Source organism: Centropristis striata, chromosome 10 (genome assembly GCF_030273125.1).
Source record: "Centropristis striata isolate RG_2023a ecotype Rhode Island chromosome 10, C.striata_1.0, whole genome shotgun sequence".
Taxonomy (NCBI): domain Eukaryota; kingdom Metazoa; phylum Chordata; class Actinopteri; order Perciformes; family Serranidae; genus Centropristis; species Centropristis striata.
The window spans coordinates 9,898,650-9,916,658 of NC_081526.1; the positions used below are offsets into that span (position 1 = coordinate 9,898,650).

Sequence of the window (18,009 nt, forward strand, 5' to 3'; positions counted from 1 at the left end):
CTGACAAAAACTCTTCATTCTCGCTGAAGCAAAATGCTCATTTAAATGCTGTGACAGCACCTCAACACGGCCCTGAAAACACACAAAGGAAGGATGATCACCGCAACTAAATGATCTAGATTTAGAGTAGCAGTAGCGGTATTGCTTGAAACAACAACTAACATAAACAAAGAGCCACATACGTACAAGCACAGGGAAGCATATTTTTCTGAATGATTCGCAATGTAACATTTCCCCTCGAAGCATAACAAGACTCAACAGTAATGCAGGTGCTAGGACCCAGCTGAGTGTATTTTTGTCCAAGTGTGCTGTGGGAAGTGGGTCGCTTGATCTTATAAACCAGTTAACTTTGCTACAACAGGCTGAACATCAAAAAAGAAACAATATGATGAAATCCTCCATAGCATACAATGGTGTTAAAGCACTTCTTAGACTATTTTTAAAGTGCAACCGTCATTGCCAGACTGACATAGTTGTAATTTTCACATATAAATAAGGTGTAGTCAGGTGCATTGTTGCATTTAAATACCAGCCTGTCAGGTACAGGTGCACATGGATTCTAAAGGGAATGGTAGATGACACTTTGATTGGTTTAATTTATGTTATATACAAAACAAACCTATAATTAATGAAAAGACTCAATACAACCTTTGTCCCATTTAACTAGCAAAAGTTGAGCTAGACACACCCCTAATGCACTTTAGATATAGGGCCCAAGGTTTCTACATTAACGCAACTTGCACAAGTAAATCTTTGTACAAAATTAACAATTCACTTATACCTTGACATTTTTTCCATCTTTGGTAATTTAATGTTATTTCTTTCCATCAGAAGGATTACTTTGACTATTAATGACAGTTGTTTGATCGATAATAGCTCACCAGATTTCGATTTTTCATACAGGCTTTGATTTGACTGCTAAAGTTGCGGACTAGTTGTCTGCAAATTACTTAATCAGCTAATATTGCGAAGCAACCAATGCCAGATCCATGCAGTGTAGCTAAGTCACAGCGAGCTGGCTAACATAAATTGCAGACAATTGACATGAACAGAGTATATTTAGTAACAGGAAACCACTGTCCTTGATTGCCCCATAACGACTGCTCTCTGTATGAATTTTCGCAACTCCATGTGTAGCAATCAGCTGTCAGTCTGACGTCTATTAAAGCTTTGGTGGCAAGGATCAGTATTTATGGGGTTGTGCGTTCACAATGTTTACAAAAGTGAAAAGTTAGTAATGTATCGCCACTGTGATTGTGATCAGCACAGAAATGTAACTGGTTCTTTCTTGGCCTGTGCTACAACCTTAAAACAAGTTTAATTGAAATCAGAGTTGCAGTTTTTCTGTAATCCTGCTGACAAACAAACAATCAAACAAACGAAATCATGACCCCTAAAAGGAAACATCACCATCAATTACTAATGTCATTTTTCTCATTTTAATTATTTGTTGGACATTCAAGAAAACATCACATTGATGAGGAGATTAAAACATCTCAGTCATACTGTTGTAAAAGTTTACAATTATGTGTACATGTTTCCACTTGTTATTTATTTTTTCTTTATTTAGCATTATAGCTACAGGATACTTTTAAAGGCCTTGGGAGGCTTACATCTAAATCTTCTCTGTGGAAGATTTTAAGCAAGATTAGAATGACATTTCTAATAGTTACAATCGTTGTATAAATCAATACATCAACACAACAAGTGACTCAGCAGCTGAATTGCTGAGAGATTCATTCATTGCCTGATCTGTTTAGATAGTCACACACATGGAAGTCACTGGGCTGGGAGAGGTGTGTTGGATGTTTGTCAAGTTTGAGAATTTGTGGGTTGGTGAGTGAAAAGACAGAGTTCCTGGAGACCAGCCATTACTGGCGTCAGTGAGGAGGCAGGTTGGCTGTAAATCATCTCTGTCTGAATAGTCAATCCAGTTTGCTCATAACGCCTGTAGCTAAACAATCAGTTTGATTTGTTCTCTAGAAGCGATTAGTGTAGTGTGGGCTGACGTCTGCGTGATGCAATAACCAACACAAATACAATGAACTAACAGATTCGGCAAGTGAAGTGAAGCCAACACATTTAATCTCCTACTTTATATCATCAGATTCAGATATTCATCAGGTAATGATGATTTGTGTGAAAGTGGCTGACGATATTAGAGCTCTTTAAATAGTGAACATTGTTAGATTGAGTAAAAAAAAAAAAAAAAGAGAGACCAATTTCTGGAGAGGCACGAATGTTCAATTTGTTGTTGACTGACTTTGATTTGATCACATTAGCCCCACCACAAAAACTGAACTAGACCGTTAGCACCTAGCCAGATTAGATTCACAAACTAACACGCAGCAACTACAGCAAACTGAATAAAGTTATTAACATTCTCAGACGCAGTTAACTATCAGTACTTTTATTTGTTTTCATGAATAATGATCCTACATTGGAGTAAAATAGGCCTGTGTCTTCATTTATAATTAGCTGGAAAGCACAAAAATGCACATTTCCATAAGTCTGTCAGCAGTCTGTCAACTGCTGCATTTTATGAAGGTGTTTTCCAGGCAAAGCGGTGGCTCATTGGCTATCTGTCTGTTAGATGTTGTACAAGCTGCTGTTTCCACAGCTACAGTTGCTGTAGGCACAATGTTTATATTTACAGTGAATTTTGTGATTAACATAGTATTTCCTGTTCTAATAGTCGTCTTTGCAGATTTGTTGCCTTCTGTCTGTACAGTACTGTATTAAGCAGAGCACTGCCAACACTGAATGACTGTTATTAGTATCTGTACTAAAGTTATCATCACAATCAATGCACGACATAAGGCAAATAACAGAAAAGTTTAGACCTGCAACTAACAATTTATTTTTATGGTCAATTATCTGCTAGTTTTTCTCTCATTAATCAATCAACTGTTTGATCACCAAAACATCAGGGAACTGAAAAATAAAGAATGACATTTAAGTCAATATTGTATACATGGTCGCTGATAAAGTTGGAATAATTTTGTTTTCAGACACAATCCTGTTAATTGTGGTTTTATTTTCATTGTGATTTGTTTGGAAGAGATTGATAACGTTTTTAGAAGAAATACATTTTATTTGTCAAGAATAAATCACATTGTCACATTCATTTCATGGAAAGAGGTAAAAAAAAAACCATTACATTCTAACTTTATGAGCGACCGTGTAATACATATTTCTGTGAAATAAATAACTTTGCCTATAAAATAAAAAATACATAAAATGAACATACATGAGACAATATCATTTAATAAATAGGTTTTAATTTTTTTCTTTTTAAGTTTTTCAAAGGATTATTTTTATTTATTTCAGGGGAAATTATTTAATTCCTAATGGTACATTAATGTCATAGCTGTTTTTATTTCCTTTTTTTTAATGAATGTGTTGGGGTTATCTCATCATCATCATTCAAACCAAACAAAGGTTCAGCATAAGAATTAGCTAGCTAGTCTACGCCACCTAACTCCCCAAAACTATAGGACTACTTCACTGGGAGAAGAGCAAAGTTTTTTCAAAGGAACATTTTAATTTCTTTTTTGGGGAACTATTTATTTCATGGTAACATTAATTAATTTCATAAGCATATTACTGTTTATTTTTAGGCAAATTCATGTTTTATAGGTTTGTTTTTTTAATATTGACTGGCATCCCATATGAAAAAGGCCCATTACAGTTTCATAGAGTCCAAGGGGACATCATCAAATGTCTTGTTTTATTAACGAACAATATAAAATTCAAAGATAAAAGCAAATCCTCATTTTGAAGAAGCTGAAACCATAAAATATTTGACTGCTTTGTGAAATTAAAGTTCATTAACAATGAAGGCATTTAGCAAAAAGTCCAATTAGTAGACAAAAAGTTTCAGCTCCACTACAGATACAATAATGTAACATTTGATCAGGTTTATTTCCCTGAAAACATATAACATTACTTTATAAAATCTGAACTTTTCTCGTGTCTGCTTCAGGCAGTAGAGGAGGAGAGGGGAGAGCCTTTAACTTAACCAGGAGTTCAGGTGCTGAAAGCATGAATATCACAGTGAGAGAAGAGTCTACGCCAAAAATAACAGCCACTTTCCAGTCTGCTGCCCACAACCACAGCCAGTCCCTAACGATTAAATGTGCTATACCACAGTATCTTAAGGCTAGATTCTTACTGAGTGTCGTGCAACCGTAAATAAGTCTTCATTAGAAGTGAACCAGAGCATTCCTGCAGTGATGAGGGGGACACTGTGTGAGCATTCAAACATCTAATTGCTGGAAACCAAACATCTGGGAATAAGGCCAGGTGAGCTGGCAGGGTTGCTAGCGGGAAACAGAAGAGCAGATGAAGTAGAACATGTCTGTGTCTTGTCTCAGACAGTGAGGATCCAGTCGTGTTCCAGTCACTGCAGAAGCACTGGGAACACTTAGCCTGCAAACCATTTTGTTATGAGACCAGGGAGCACCAGCCATTCAACAGAATCAGCTTTCAGGATGTCATCATGCGCCTTAATAGTTGTTGGAAGGTATTGTTGAAAGCAAAACCACTGTTTACACAGGCTTTTCAAAGTCATTAGGGGTTGAAAAATATTCATAACGGGCACACCACTGGTGGAATTTAAGACATGAACTGGAAAATCTAGTTAGACTACTCCGTGGAAAAAGTGGAATCTTTAAAAAAAAGATGTAAATACAATACGTGGTGGCCTATTCTATATTTATTCCATGCCTTCATAAAAACTGCTGTTTTCACAACTTCTAAACAAATTAATGTATTCAAAGGCAAAATTGGAAGAAAATCAAGGCTAATTTTGAAAGTTTAACCTTCTATCTACCCATTTTTGGCCTGTCAAATTTCTACAATGCATGTTTTTGAGTGATGCAATACTTTAAAAAAAGAGGGCAGAGTATAGGGAACCACTAGCAATGCTTTAATTTGTCCCATGACCTCCAGGAAGCCAAACTGAAACTCTATTTTGCAGACTTTTCCAAAGGAAACAACTTTGCCATTTTGCGCCACAAAAAATCACTCAAAATGTCATTTCCTGGCCCTTTTCTATCTGGAAAAAATATATATTCCTACCGATAGGTGAGTGAACCTTCGTTTTTGACAGTTTCATACACTTAGACTGTTCAACACATTCATTTCAATGGGTTGTTGTTTCAATGGTACAATGATGCCAGCAGACAACTTTCAGACAAGAAACCAGTTAAAAAAGTTCCTTTTATAATGTTTTTAAATTTAAAATGTTATGTTGTGTACCCTGTTGAAGCTACTGAATCTTTTACACATTTATAAAATAAATTATGTTAAAATTAATTTTAAAAACTCTCTTTTTCACTTGTGCTATTTTATAGTCTATGCTTGTGCCCCGTTATGGTACAATGTTGCCTACGGGCAACAAACCCCAAAAACGTCCATAAAAAATAATTATAAAATTTCTTCAGATTATGTTTATTTAGTCTATTTTAAGACAACCACAAAACACTCCAATCCTTTTTTTCCCCTAACTTGCATCATAATGCGTACCATAGAGGGTTAACATGACGTTGACACTTGAGTGTCCCTTTTGTGTTGAGCTTGAGAGCTCCAAAAGTTGGTCATGTATCTCTGAATTTTAGTAACTAGGCGCATGCTGCACTTTCATGTCAACACGGACTCGAGGGAAGACTGGCTGAGCAGGTTCGCCTGTAAAAGCATCACTACGATTCTTCATGTAGAGACAACAGAGGTGATCAAATGGCCTTAAAATCATGGAAAGAGATGGCCACTGCACTGGTAGAAGAGAAGTTTAGCTGGAGGGTGTGAAGGAACATGAGAGATATTTGTCTATGATGATGATGATGATGATGGCTGTCCCAGTTGGTTACACATGGAGAGTAATTCAAACAGTGGCAATAAGTAATAAGTAAATAAATTAATTTACTTAATTCAAGTACTTAAGTATGTTTGCTGTTTATAACTGTTGCCTGGCAACCTACTTTCCTGACTTTTTCTCTTCATTTCTCCTCCACTACTTCTTGCTTATTCACAGAATACCACGTGGTATTTCAGAATAATTCAATAAACAGCATGTTTAGCTTAAATACCTCTGTGCATGGTCGTATTGTGCACCACCTTGTCTGGCATGAGTAAAATAAAAGTTTCATCAGCTTTAGGTTGTGTCCAACAGCTTGTGTCCTTAGTCACTGCTTCATGTTACTCACGCTGAGTATCTCTCTTCAGTATCTTTATAAACCCTTCTGCTAAATCCCAGACAAAAAAAACAAAACACCACTCCAGACACAAAAAGTGTGATGTTCCACAACCATATAATCACGCTATATAAAAGTAGTGGCTTCAGCATTGCAGTCTGCCTGACAACAGATAGATATAATTACAAAACAATGGTTAACTTGTGAAACATACCACATTGTTTCCAAGGACTTCACCAGAGGGGAAACAATGGCATGCCAAAGCAGAAGGAGCTTTCGATCTCCCTCTTTATGACTGTTGAGATGTTTGTCTGCTTTGTGTGAGTATAAACAAAAGAGTTGGTTTTGGGAGAGGATCTAACATATACCATGGGCCCGTATCAAAGCAAGTGTGGGTGTTTCTTAACCACATACATAAAGTTTAAAAATACATTTAACCAACAGAAGTAACAATAATGTATATATCACGTCATGCAAAGTAGTATCTCAAAAAAGTGAGCAAAAGAAAAGATACTAAAGAATAAGGTTGACAATATTTATGTTTTCTGACTGTCAAGTCTCATTAAAAAGACCAAAACCAACAACAAACTTTTCCTACTAATTGCATGTGTGCGATATTGCTTATTCCCCTGTGTAATAGACTTTTATTGTTGCCAAAACCACAACAGTCAGCTACTGTGTTACGCTGATTTCATGGTTCTTCATTACGATGAGCGATGATTGGCTCTGTAGTTTATTGAGTCAAATAGTGCTGGGCGATATGGACCAAAAGTCATATCCCGATATATTTAGGCTAAATATCGATATACAATATATATCCCAATATTTTTATCGCAAAGTGAGAGCAAATGCAAAACAACAGGAGTACCTTTTTTTTTTTTTTTTTTTTTTTTTTTTTAAATCAAAGCTCAATAGAGTGCACAAAAATAGCTTATGGAATTAAATAGGCCAATCTTTTTCTGAAATAAACATATTTATATGAGAAAAGAATACAAAATAACTAAATATGACAAACCCTAGTAAGGGGGGCATTTATATATAAAGAAAGATATTTTTTAGACTATATTGATATATGCGATATAGTCTAATTCCATATCACATTTAAAAATATATCGATATATTTTTTATATCCATATATCGCCCAGCCCTAGTCAACCCTAAACACTGCAAAAGGGGTGTCTAAAAACAAGACAAAAACACTAAATCTGAGGGAAATTATCTTGCTGCATGGACAGATAATTTCACTTAACAAGATTTCTTGAATTAAGATTGTTAAATCTAGAAATAAGTATGTTAAACACTTTAAAAAAAAGAAATTAACTCTTAAAACAACATAAATTATCTAACACTTCTAAATCTAAGTGTTTTTTATTAAGAACCAAATAGTTTGCAGTGTACAGACACTATCCTGCAGCTGTAAATACACAAGTAAAAAAAATAGTCGGTAATAGTTAGTAATGCATGTTCAAAACTGCAGTGAGATGTCTGAAAAGTATCAATAGACAGACGTGTCTCTGTAAAAAGATATCTGTTGCAACATCTGTAGGAAGCAGGACAAGGTTTTGGGATCGGAAGTGTTCTGGTTTCCGTTTATGTGCTTTTGGGGTCCAAGTAGTATTGTCCAATGCATTGAGTTTATAGCCGTCACACAGATGCCCATTTGTCAACACAGCCTCTGTTTGGTTGACAACAATGGTGGTTTCAACATGGAAAATGAATAGAAGTCATTCAGTGTTGGATTTGTCATTATTGATTTATATTTCAGAGTCTCCTAAATGACACTGAATTTCACCGCTGTATTATAAAGCTTCTATGAGGGATACGATCTCACCGAAGCTAGCCCCTTTCATACAGACATTAACTGACTTATTTAACCTACAGTCATGAAAAAAATTATTAGACTATTGTTTTATTCAATTTCTTGTTCATTTCATGCCTGGTACAACTAAAGGTATATTTGTTTGGACAAAAATAATGATACCAAAAAAAATAGCTCATAAGAGTTTAATTTGAGAGCTGATATCTGGACATTTACTATGTTTTTCTTGATATTAAACAAAATCATTATCAAGAAAACCATGGAAAATTGCTAGATATAAGCTCTTAAATTAAACTCTTAGGAGCTATTTTTGTTGTTGCCATTATATTTGTCCAAACAAATGTACCTTTAGTTGTACCATTAAAAAAATAAGAAAACAAGGGTGGTCTAATCAATTTTTCCATGATATTAAACCTAGATCTATACTATACTATACTATACCTATTTCATGAATATATTGCCAGATTGACTAATCTTTTCCTATAATGTGCTCACATTTAATGTCATTTTCTGCCACTTGCACCCACCAAACTGAAGGGATACGTTGCCTTTTTCACTGAGGTAAGAAAACATCCACACCCTCAAATTACTGTTAATCAGACTGTCAACAATGGCGGAAAAGGAAGTCTTGGCCTGTACATCCACTAGCTACACCAGAACACCCAAAAGGCTAAATTGCCAATGGCCTCTGAGACATGAGACAGACACAAACACATTGTTGGTTTTGATCTTCTGGATTGTTGTGTTGACAATCTGAAAAATATAGAATACCATCAGCCTTATCCTTTAACTTAAATTGCATTAAAAGGTAATTAAAAACTGCACAGACACCAGATCTGTTTATCTCCCCTCACATCTTGTCCACTCTGTAAATCATTTCTAAGTCTTTCAGTGGGGGGTCTTCCGGGTCCATTTCTCACAAACTTCAGAATCAAAAGCTATTTGAAAACTGTGCAGGAAGAAAAGTAATACATTTGTCAGCAATACACAGAGACAATGTAGGAACAATATAGCAAAATGGTCTTAATCTTAACCCTTTCTATCCGGACGTTGCACGCCGGCCACCACTGACTCTCTAATCAGAGCTCCTTTCACAGAGTGGGAAAGTCAATACCAGCATACAATCAGTAAACAAATTCAGCTATTTTTAAAAGGGCCTCTGCATTCATTTTAGTTGCTGTAATTTGAATTATTCTAGCGTGTAACACTTTAATTGTGGTAGACAAAGACCATGTCAGAGCCACAGAGGAATTTAAAGGGAGACCTGGGAAGTGATTTGAAGCCTGCCTCACTGAGGGACGGACTAGGATATAAGTAACAATTTACTGAGATAATCACATTCACAAAGTCACAGAAGGCAGTTTTGAATCATTCCAAATACATATATATTTGTATTGTTGTCAGCAGTATTATAAGCATTATTATTTTACTCATTATTAGAATCAAACACAGAAAATAAAACCTTCATCCTCACAGCATTTATTAATAACTCACTTACCTCCACTGTAAACTTAATCATGTTATAATATCATGCGGTGCTCCTTCCGAACTGTGATTATGTTTCCAAACCTCAGAATATGCTACTGATTGTGTGAAGTCTTAACTGGGCACAGACCCGTTCACTGTGATTCTCATTCAGGGAGCCTCCCAATAGGAAAGTGAGGTTTGATCTGGCTTCATTAATCCTGACTGTTATGTTGATTTTGGCACGCACTACACAAGATGCCTGCTAGCAAAGCTTTAGCACAACTCCGGCCTTTTCTTTTAAAAAGTTGGCGCTGGGTCTATTCAGTGTGATGAAATGTATCCAATGCAACTGCTTCAGCTACGGTATAACTGTCAATTGTTAATGATATGAAATCCTGTGACTCACGTGTCATGTGGAAGATGCCGTCGCAGGCGCTGATGTGGGACAGAAAGGCATTTCCCAGGCCTTGGCCAGCATGAGCACCTTTCACCAGGCCAGCAATGTCAACAACATTGAGGAACGCTGGGACTTTGCTGCAACCCAGGAAAAAAAGAAAAAACCGTCAGCCATAAAAGGCTCCAAGCATTATCAATATTATTTCAAACAAAAACAGAAACCGCTTGCATTATGCTACAATTCAATTCAAAAGTCCTGTAAAAAGTTTTACATTTGTGAAAATTAATTTTAATTGTGCCATATTAAACTCTGATTTTTAACTCCATGTTAGGTATTGTAGAGCCGTTTTTATTTTTATAGTACCTGGTGTATTTATTTATTAATAGCAGTGGAATCTGTTCTGCATGTAGTTTAAGGTAGGGTCATAAAAGTTTTGTATTATATCTTTAAAAATATGATTATGAAACAGTAGGTTTTATAAAAAAATATGATGATTGTCTTTTTTTAAACACACAATTAATGTTGTAAAACAGAACTACTTGGTCAGATTAAAGCGACAAAACTACATGGTTAAGGTTGGGAAAAAGAAAGGGGGTTTGGGTTAAATTAAACACTTTAGTCCAACTAATGAACATACAGTCATGGAAAAAAAAACATTAGACCACCCTTGTTTTCTTCAATTTTTTGTTCATTGTAATGCCTAAAGGTACATTTTTTGGACAAATATAATGATAACAATGAAAATAGCTCATATGAGTTTAATTTAGTCGCTGGTATGTAGCCATTTTCCATGTTTTTCTTGATAATAACCAAAATCATTATCAAGAAAACCATGGAAAATGTCAAGATATCAGCTCTTAGACTAAACCCCTACGAGCTATTTTTGTTGTTATCATTATATGTGTCCAAACAAATTTACCTTTAGTTGTACCAGGCATTAAAATGAACAAGAAACTGAAGAAAACAAGGGTGGTCTAATCATTTTTCAGTCTACTGGTTAAAAGTGACTTGTTTGTTGGACCCTTCCCCCACATACTTCCGCCCACCCTAAACGGACTTTCTCTGTCTTTATACTATATAATGTACATGATTATGTAGGTTATCTGTGATTTTTAGGGCATTTTTTGGAATATATCACTGCACACAGTGAATGAGAACACCCTGCATAGTTACAGTATAGAGCATATGCAACATAAGTAGGGCAGAAATGAGTACAAGCATGCCTGTGACATTTATATTGGTCTTTGAAAAGCAGGAGCGTAGTTCTTGTGACTGAGATTCATGCACTGAAATGCTCTGTGCTATTCAACATACAAATCCTTGTCAGTCAAAATGGGATCTCTCGCTAGTACTTTGTCAGCATAGCCCAGCAAATCTGAATTCAGTGTGTTTTAACAGCCTCTATAAATGTGTATGATAACCAGGTGTTGGAGGTTCAGATGATTCAGCTTCTTCCTTGACAGAAAACCTTGGAGTAGAGCAGCAATCATACATCATACAGAACTGGCAGCTACATGTCAACAACATTGTTACATTTTTTCTCATACCTCTTGCAAGAAGACCGTCAGCGACTACAGACCTGAAGTGTGAATAATAGGCGAACGATGAGACCACATACCTGGGAGGTTTGTGGAATTGGCAGAGGAAATCATAGCGTTCATCTGGAATGGGCACTCTGCTTTCATTTGGGTCAATGGTGCAGAAGGGGAAATTTTCAGCTGCAGCCTGACTCTTTGTCAACACGTTGAAAAAGGTTGACTTCCTGAAAATAAAAACAGCAGTGAGGTCAATCCATCTGAAAGTGCTGGGGTGCACAAGCTGATGGTTCAATAGAATCATCCTGAAACACTTCAGTAAATTATGCAAGATTGGCTTTTTTTTATTTCTGCACATGAAGGAAAAGGTTATTCTAATTGCTTGAATATTTGAGTGCTTGAAACAAAAATACTCTATGAAATACTTCGTCCAATTACAAGGTCAGATAATCCCATAATAGATCAATTGTACATGGAAGTGAGGGGCAAATTACATTTCTGATAGATCTCAGCTGTTGAACAGGATCAGCAAAACGCCGGCCCATGTTGTGATCACAGAGAGAGATTTATTTTCTATGGCACAAGCAGATCAAGTGTACTTAAAAATCTACAGACAATGGTGAGTGTCTAAGAGAAATAATGGCATGGCAGTTAACTATAATCCAGGACTTTCCATTTTCATCCCCTCACTCAGTGCTTCACATTGAAATGATTGTTTGTTAAGTCCTATAGGCATGAAATTGCTCAAGATGGCTAAAGTGCATGCATTATTCCTTACATAAAGCTAAATTGTTTCTCGAACATACTTGAAGGCTTTTCTTGGGTCACCTTGGGGGGAAAAGGAAAGACAATCCTCAGGAACACTACAACCACAGTAACTGTAAATATATTAATAATTACACGGCAAATTATTTATTTAAAATTAGAGTGTAATATGCTGGTCAGTGGGGAAAGTGTGATGCGTATTGGCAGCCAGACTTCAATGTGTTTTTCTACTGGTGGTTGGTAGAAACTCCTTTACATTAACATTAAGATAACTGGGGCAGATATCAACCTGTAACCTTGGACTGTGTTACTACTACAACCCCGGTTTCCGAAAAAGCTGTGGCACTGTGTAAAACGCATTAAAACGTATCAGTAAAATAAACACTTGAACAAACAGCAGTGTGATAAGAACTAGATCTGAAATGACAGACACCATCTTTGGGACATATTTTGAGTTTTTAGTTTAGTTCATGTCCCATCCACAAACATGCAGGAGGCGGGGTTTAAAACTTATACTGCAGCCAGACACCAGGGGGCGATCAAGATGTTTTGGCTTCACTTTTGAGGAGCCGTCAGGTCAGCCATCTTTATATACAGTCTATAATGTAAAGGGATCATTCTTAGTTAATGAAAACACAAGTATTCTTAGATTTGGGTGATTGATAATTAAATACTAATATTTTATTCATTTATTCAAATACAATACCCTAAATTCCACACACTGTACATTTAAGGTGAAAGATTGCATAGACTTATTGAGGTTTTTCACTACATTATAATTAATTAACTCTGCTATTTTAAATGGTATTCAACAATAAAACAGTTGGGGTCTGATTTCATAATGAGCCCTTCTACCAAAGAGTAGGGGGTTAAGAAAGGTTTTCCCTTTTGAAAAAGAAGACTAAGAGCAAAATACCAAGAATGCAAAAACTGGAAGACGAGAACTATGGTCAACACAAACACAATTTCAATTTGTGATTTGGCAAATCAATCCCTAATCACACACACAAACACATTTTCCTACATGATTAATTTCTTCATTTGGGTCAGAGAGCAAGGTCGACTACCAGCAAAACATGTTAGCTGCACATTTGCCGTATGTGTTGATATGTTTCTAATTAATTACATGAGTCTAGTTATGGTTGGTATTTGTATTACCAACATTTCATATCAGAAGATTCTAAATTATTTGTTTTTCTGGTTGAATGGCTCGTTAATCTTAATCAGTTTGGTTTCCCTCATGCAAGCTGCCTAATTCAGTTTTACAATGACACTGTTGGATAGTTTCATCAACTCTGAATAAATGATAAGGGAAAAATGAGGTGGACTAATGATCTAATGTGTGAAAAACAAAAATATTTTTTTCTACTGGGGAAAAATATATATAAATGCAGGATATATGTGCAAATGTGGGAATATTCATTATCAAGCATATTCAATTGGGCTTTTGGGACCTTTAAGTGATTATTTAGAGATTAACTGCTAACATTGGCTTTGTAGTTTATGTCTGCTGCATAAACATAGACATACCGAGCACAAGTGCTGAACGAGTCACACAAGGCCGACTGATGCACTTTGCAAAAAGCAGGTAACCATTAAATTCTTTACAGTCTCTGTGACCTGGAGGAGTTTTAAGAATGACTCAACTTGAGTCAGATAGCACTGTGCATACTTTACAATGTGTCTCAATGAGGGGTGCACTGAATCAGACTAAAGTTTTTTGTGCCTTTGAGCAGAGAGAGAACATGTGCTGGTCTAAGTGTTGAAATAGCTGCAAGATTGGCTGAATCACACTCTCAAGTTTCCCATGTGTGTGTGAAGAATGGTCAGTTACGCCCAACTAACAGCAGGCTGGCATTTGAACATGGTTCATTCATGAAGAAACCATGGGAGGGTTGACAAGTTGTACTTTGACACAAATGTGGTATGGCAGGCCACAACCTCAGTGAGTTCTACTTCTTATACCAGGAAGAAATTGTGGTTTTGCTGGGGTAAGAAATGAAAACACTGGACTCTAAAGAGTTGGATCTTTGTGCAATAAGCTCCGAAAACAGCTAAGCCACACACTGCATGCGAAGAAGCCCAATCCTCTTAAAAATAACTCTAAAGAGGGTTTATTCTGTTATCAATATCCTCTATCTGAATAGAACGAAATGGGCACTGTGAAAACACCCTCAGTCGGTCTACAGTTCATTTGGAACAATATCTGTGGCTTCAAGTTCACCGATTTAGTCCTGTAACTGGATAACGTCTCATCACGGGCCTTTCTGTCTCTTCAAAACCTGCAGTGTTCAGCTCCTGCAAAACTTTTTAAGTTACTTGGAAACAGCCGTTCTGCTGAAAATGCTCTTAAAAAATGTTTTAAAGAGCTGCAAAAGAATGAGGACCTGTCAGCTGAGCAGAAGATAACCTATCACTGTGGCCCTTTCCTGTACTTCAAAGGGGGCTACAGGAAAGTCACGTCAGGTCTGCCCTGTGATTACGCTCTGTCACTGATGATGCTGAAGGTCTTGGTAGACGCTGACAAGGTGGATTTATCTGACCAGGTCTGACATGCAGACAGTGTGTCAGCCTCTTAACACACACTGCGGCCATGTAGTAAAGATTCTTGTCAAGTAGTCCACCTTACAGATAAAAATATGTCACAGACTGAGATATTTCTCTTCGACACTTCAGAGATATTCCACCTGAGAGTCAACTTTTATTTTAAATGCTTTTTAACATTGTGTGAGCATCTATGCCTGAAAGGAATAGTTTGGATTTATTGAAGTGAGGTTGTATGAGGCACTTATCCATAGTCAGTGTATTACCTACAGTAGATGGAGGTCGGCATGCCCCAATTTTGAGAAATTTGTAACTAAGCAATATACTACTCTGGATTGGAGCAGCAGCAAAAATACAATTTAGTCTAAAAAAGGCCCAATTAAAAGAGTCCATATCAGTTTAGGCGTTATATTTAACATATTTTCACTGCTTTACCTTGCTGTCAGACAACTCTTTCCAACAGGCAACAGAAGCTGTTATATCCATCTCTTAAAGACTCCTTTAACAAAAACAGTCATTTTACCTCACAGAACACAGGAGTTGCTGGTCCACAGCTGCATTGATCGGTTAGTTTATTTTAGTGGCTTTGCTGTTTTAAAGGGTTACCTGGGATTTACCAAAGTCACGCATTAACACAAACAAACTAAACACCTGAGCCTGAGGTGGACCAGCAACTCCCTTGTTTGCAAGGTTAACTGCAATGAGTCCAGTGGCTTTGAAGGAACTTAAACTGAGCTGTCAGATGGCAAAGTGTAGGTGACTAAAACAGTTTGCTGCTGCTGCCCTCATCCACAGCAGTACATTGCTTCTGTGCCAGTTATTCTGTCTTCTCCAAACTGGGAGTGGCAAACCGCCATCTAGTATATAGGTTAAATACATAACAACCCCACTTAGAGGAAGAAGAAGAAGAAAACGTTTGAGTAGTTTGTCTTTAAGGTAGTGTCTCTTTAATTTCACTATTAGGTGCCCATTATGAACTTTATTTACATATACTCCTCAAACACACCCTAACCACCAACATAATTTATGCTATAGAGGAAAGAGATGAGATCCGGGTGTCTGATTTACATCCTGCAACTTTTTCTCACTGCATTCCTTTTGTTCATTGTGCTAAAGTGTTTAAGGTTAGTTACAAAAGGTAAGGTCATATTGGCAAGACACCAAAGCATATGTTGCACATTAGAATCATTATTTTAGTTGGAAAAAACAATAACAAGATGCGAACAAAGGAAAAAAAACACAACAGTGGATAGTTTTCTGACTGTGACTGTACTTTTTTCAGTGTGGTTCATTCTTAAACGTTTTCTGTAGATAACAATCGTGGACTGATTTCACTTTTCAGAACCGTAGGCTGGTTCCACGTTGTTTACACAATGTGGAAGTGCCTTAAACCTGCATTCTTACTAATGACCAGCAGGGGGTGACTTTACAGGCTGCAAAAATAAGTCAGATTGTATAGAAATCTTCTACTCACATGATTTATTATTATTTATGGTCTTAAAAATGGATGGCCGTGATGTCTGAATTCTCAAATTGTCAATAAATGATATAAAATGAAATAGTTTAGGCTAAATTCATCTCGTTCAGTGACTGACTTTGCTAACAGTGACTTTGCATGGCCTAGCTACTAGCCAGGTCCGAACCTGGTCTCACAGGAATCCGTGAAATAGCCACAGATTCGCTTAACTTAAAATCTGTGGAATAGCCACGGAATAACTCAAATTTCCGTGAAACTGACACAGATTTCACTACAATGCAAGTTAATGCTTCCATGGATATTTTTTCCTATTGGTTTGTTCCAAGTCACGTGACTTTTAAGGTCCCGGCGGACAGTTCTCTAATTTTTAGTGAAAAAAAAACAATATTTTGACTTTGTTTCTGCATAAAAATGGATTTTGATCACATTTCTAGCGAGAAATATATGTGAATGTACATAATCACTTTGTATGTTGGAATAGCCAAGGGATATGACTGTCATTAACTTGCATTGTAGCGAAATCCATGTCAGTTTCACGGAAATTTGAGTGATTCCGTGGCTATTCCACAGATTTTTAGTTAAGCAAATCCGTGGCTATTTCACAGATTCCTGTGAGACCATGTTGCCAGGTGCAGTCAGGTTAGGTTGTCCTACATAGTTTCCTCAGGTTCTCTGTCAGATTCACCCTCTTGTCTAAATGTGGTCACTTCTGGCCCCAATAAACCGAGAAGGCAATGGCCAAAAATGACAAAATCAATGCTTCAAAAGGGAAGTCCCACACAAACCAACTGGTGACACAGTTGCTACGTTCCACCTCTTTTATTACAGTGAAAAATGTAGAAAAGCTTCTGCACTTGGGAATAATTAACATAAGTATTGTTGTTAAAGTGCTATGGGCACTGATTGTATCTGTGAGTCGGGGAACTGATTCAAGCAATTAAGGGCAAATAGAAAAGACATGTTCAAAAGTACAGTATGTTTTCATGCAGGTGTTAATAGTGTCTGACAGATGAAAGCATTAAGTTGGGTTATTTTGAGTATGCAAGGGAATTTCATTCAGCTCCCTAAAAAATTCTGTGTGTTCCGTGTATTGTAGTAAATGGGCCGTTTCTGTTGAGTCTTATGCACTGTTGCAGCAGAGACTGGCCTGCAGGGTGGCCCAGTGGTACTGAGAGTCATGTGTTTGTTATGTTCTCGTGATGTGGTTCCTTTAGATTTACTCCCACACTCCAGGGATATGCAGGTTTGGTGACATATGAATGTGATAGTAACTATGTTTGACTGTATGTGCTTGATCGTATGAGATGTTGGGGATGTACCCCGACCTTTGACCGGGGGCATTAGTGATAATGGGGTTTTTACAACCAACACACAACAGGGTTAGTTATTGCTGCTTTTCTCTGCATTCATAGTAGCATGGTAGATTCATTATTGCCTGCTGTCATACAGTTTTATACAAATCTGGATGGATCATGACACATTCCAATCAATTAGATTAGTCACATAGATTCAAACTATTATCTCTAATTGAAAACACACTGCTGTGATAATAAAACCCACATTCATGAATCCAATACAGGATACACACTCAGAGGATTTACTGTAAAATGATCTAACTAGTTTATTAAAAATGATGATAGAGTCACTGGCTTGCCTTCAATCATCAACATGTATCTGCTAGAACACCCTAAAAAAGGTTTGGAGCATTTTGTAAAACTTTGAGCAGCTAACAGAAAGTAAAGACGCAGGGAAAGAAAGAAGAAGCTCTTGTGGGATTTGATCCTTGGCTGGTTGGGAACAAGTGGTTCCAG

General features: G+C 36.8%; 1 protein-coding gene across 1 annotated transcript in view; it reads right to left on the reverse strand.

The window, feature by feature from the left end:
• LOC131979285 (obg-like ATPase 1) overlaps positions 1-18,009 on the reverse strand; it is a 55,548-nt gene that overhangs the window by 36,915 nt on the left and 624 nt on the right. Inside the window, exons 3-4 of the mRNA XM_059343231.1 lie at positions 11,496-11,639; positions 9,887-10,014 (exon numbers count right to left, since the gene is read on the reverse strand). Of these exons, the coding sequence (XP_059199214.1) occupies positions 9,887-10,014; positions 11,496-11,639 (272 nt within the window). The remainder of the gene's footprint in view (positions 1-9,886; positions 10,015-11,495; positions 11,640-18,009) is intronic.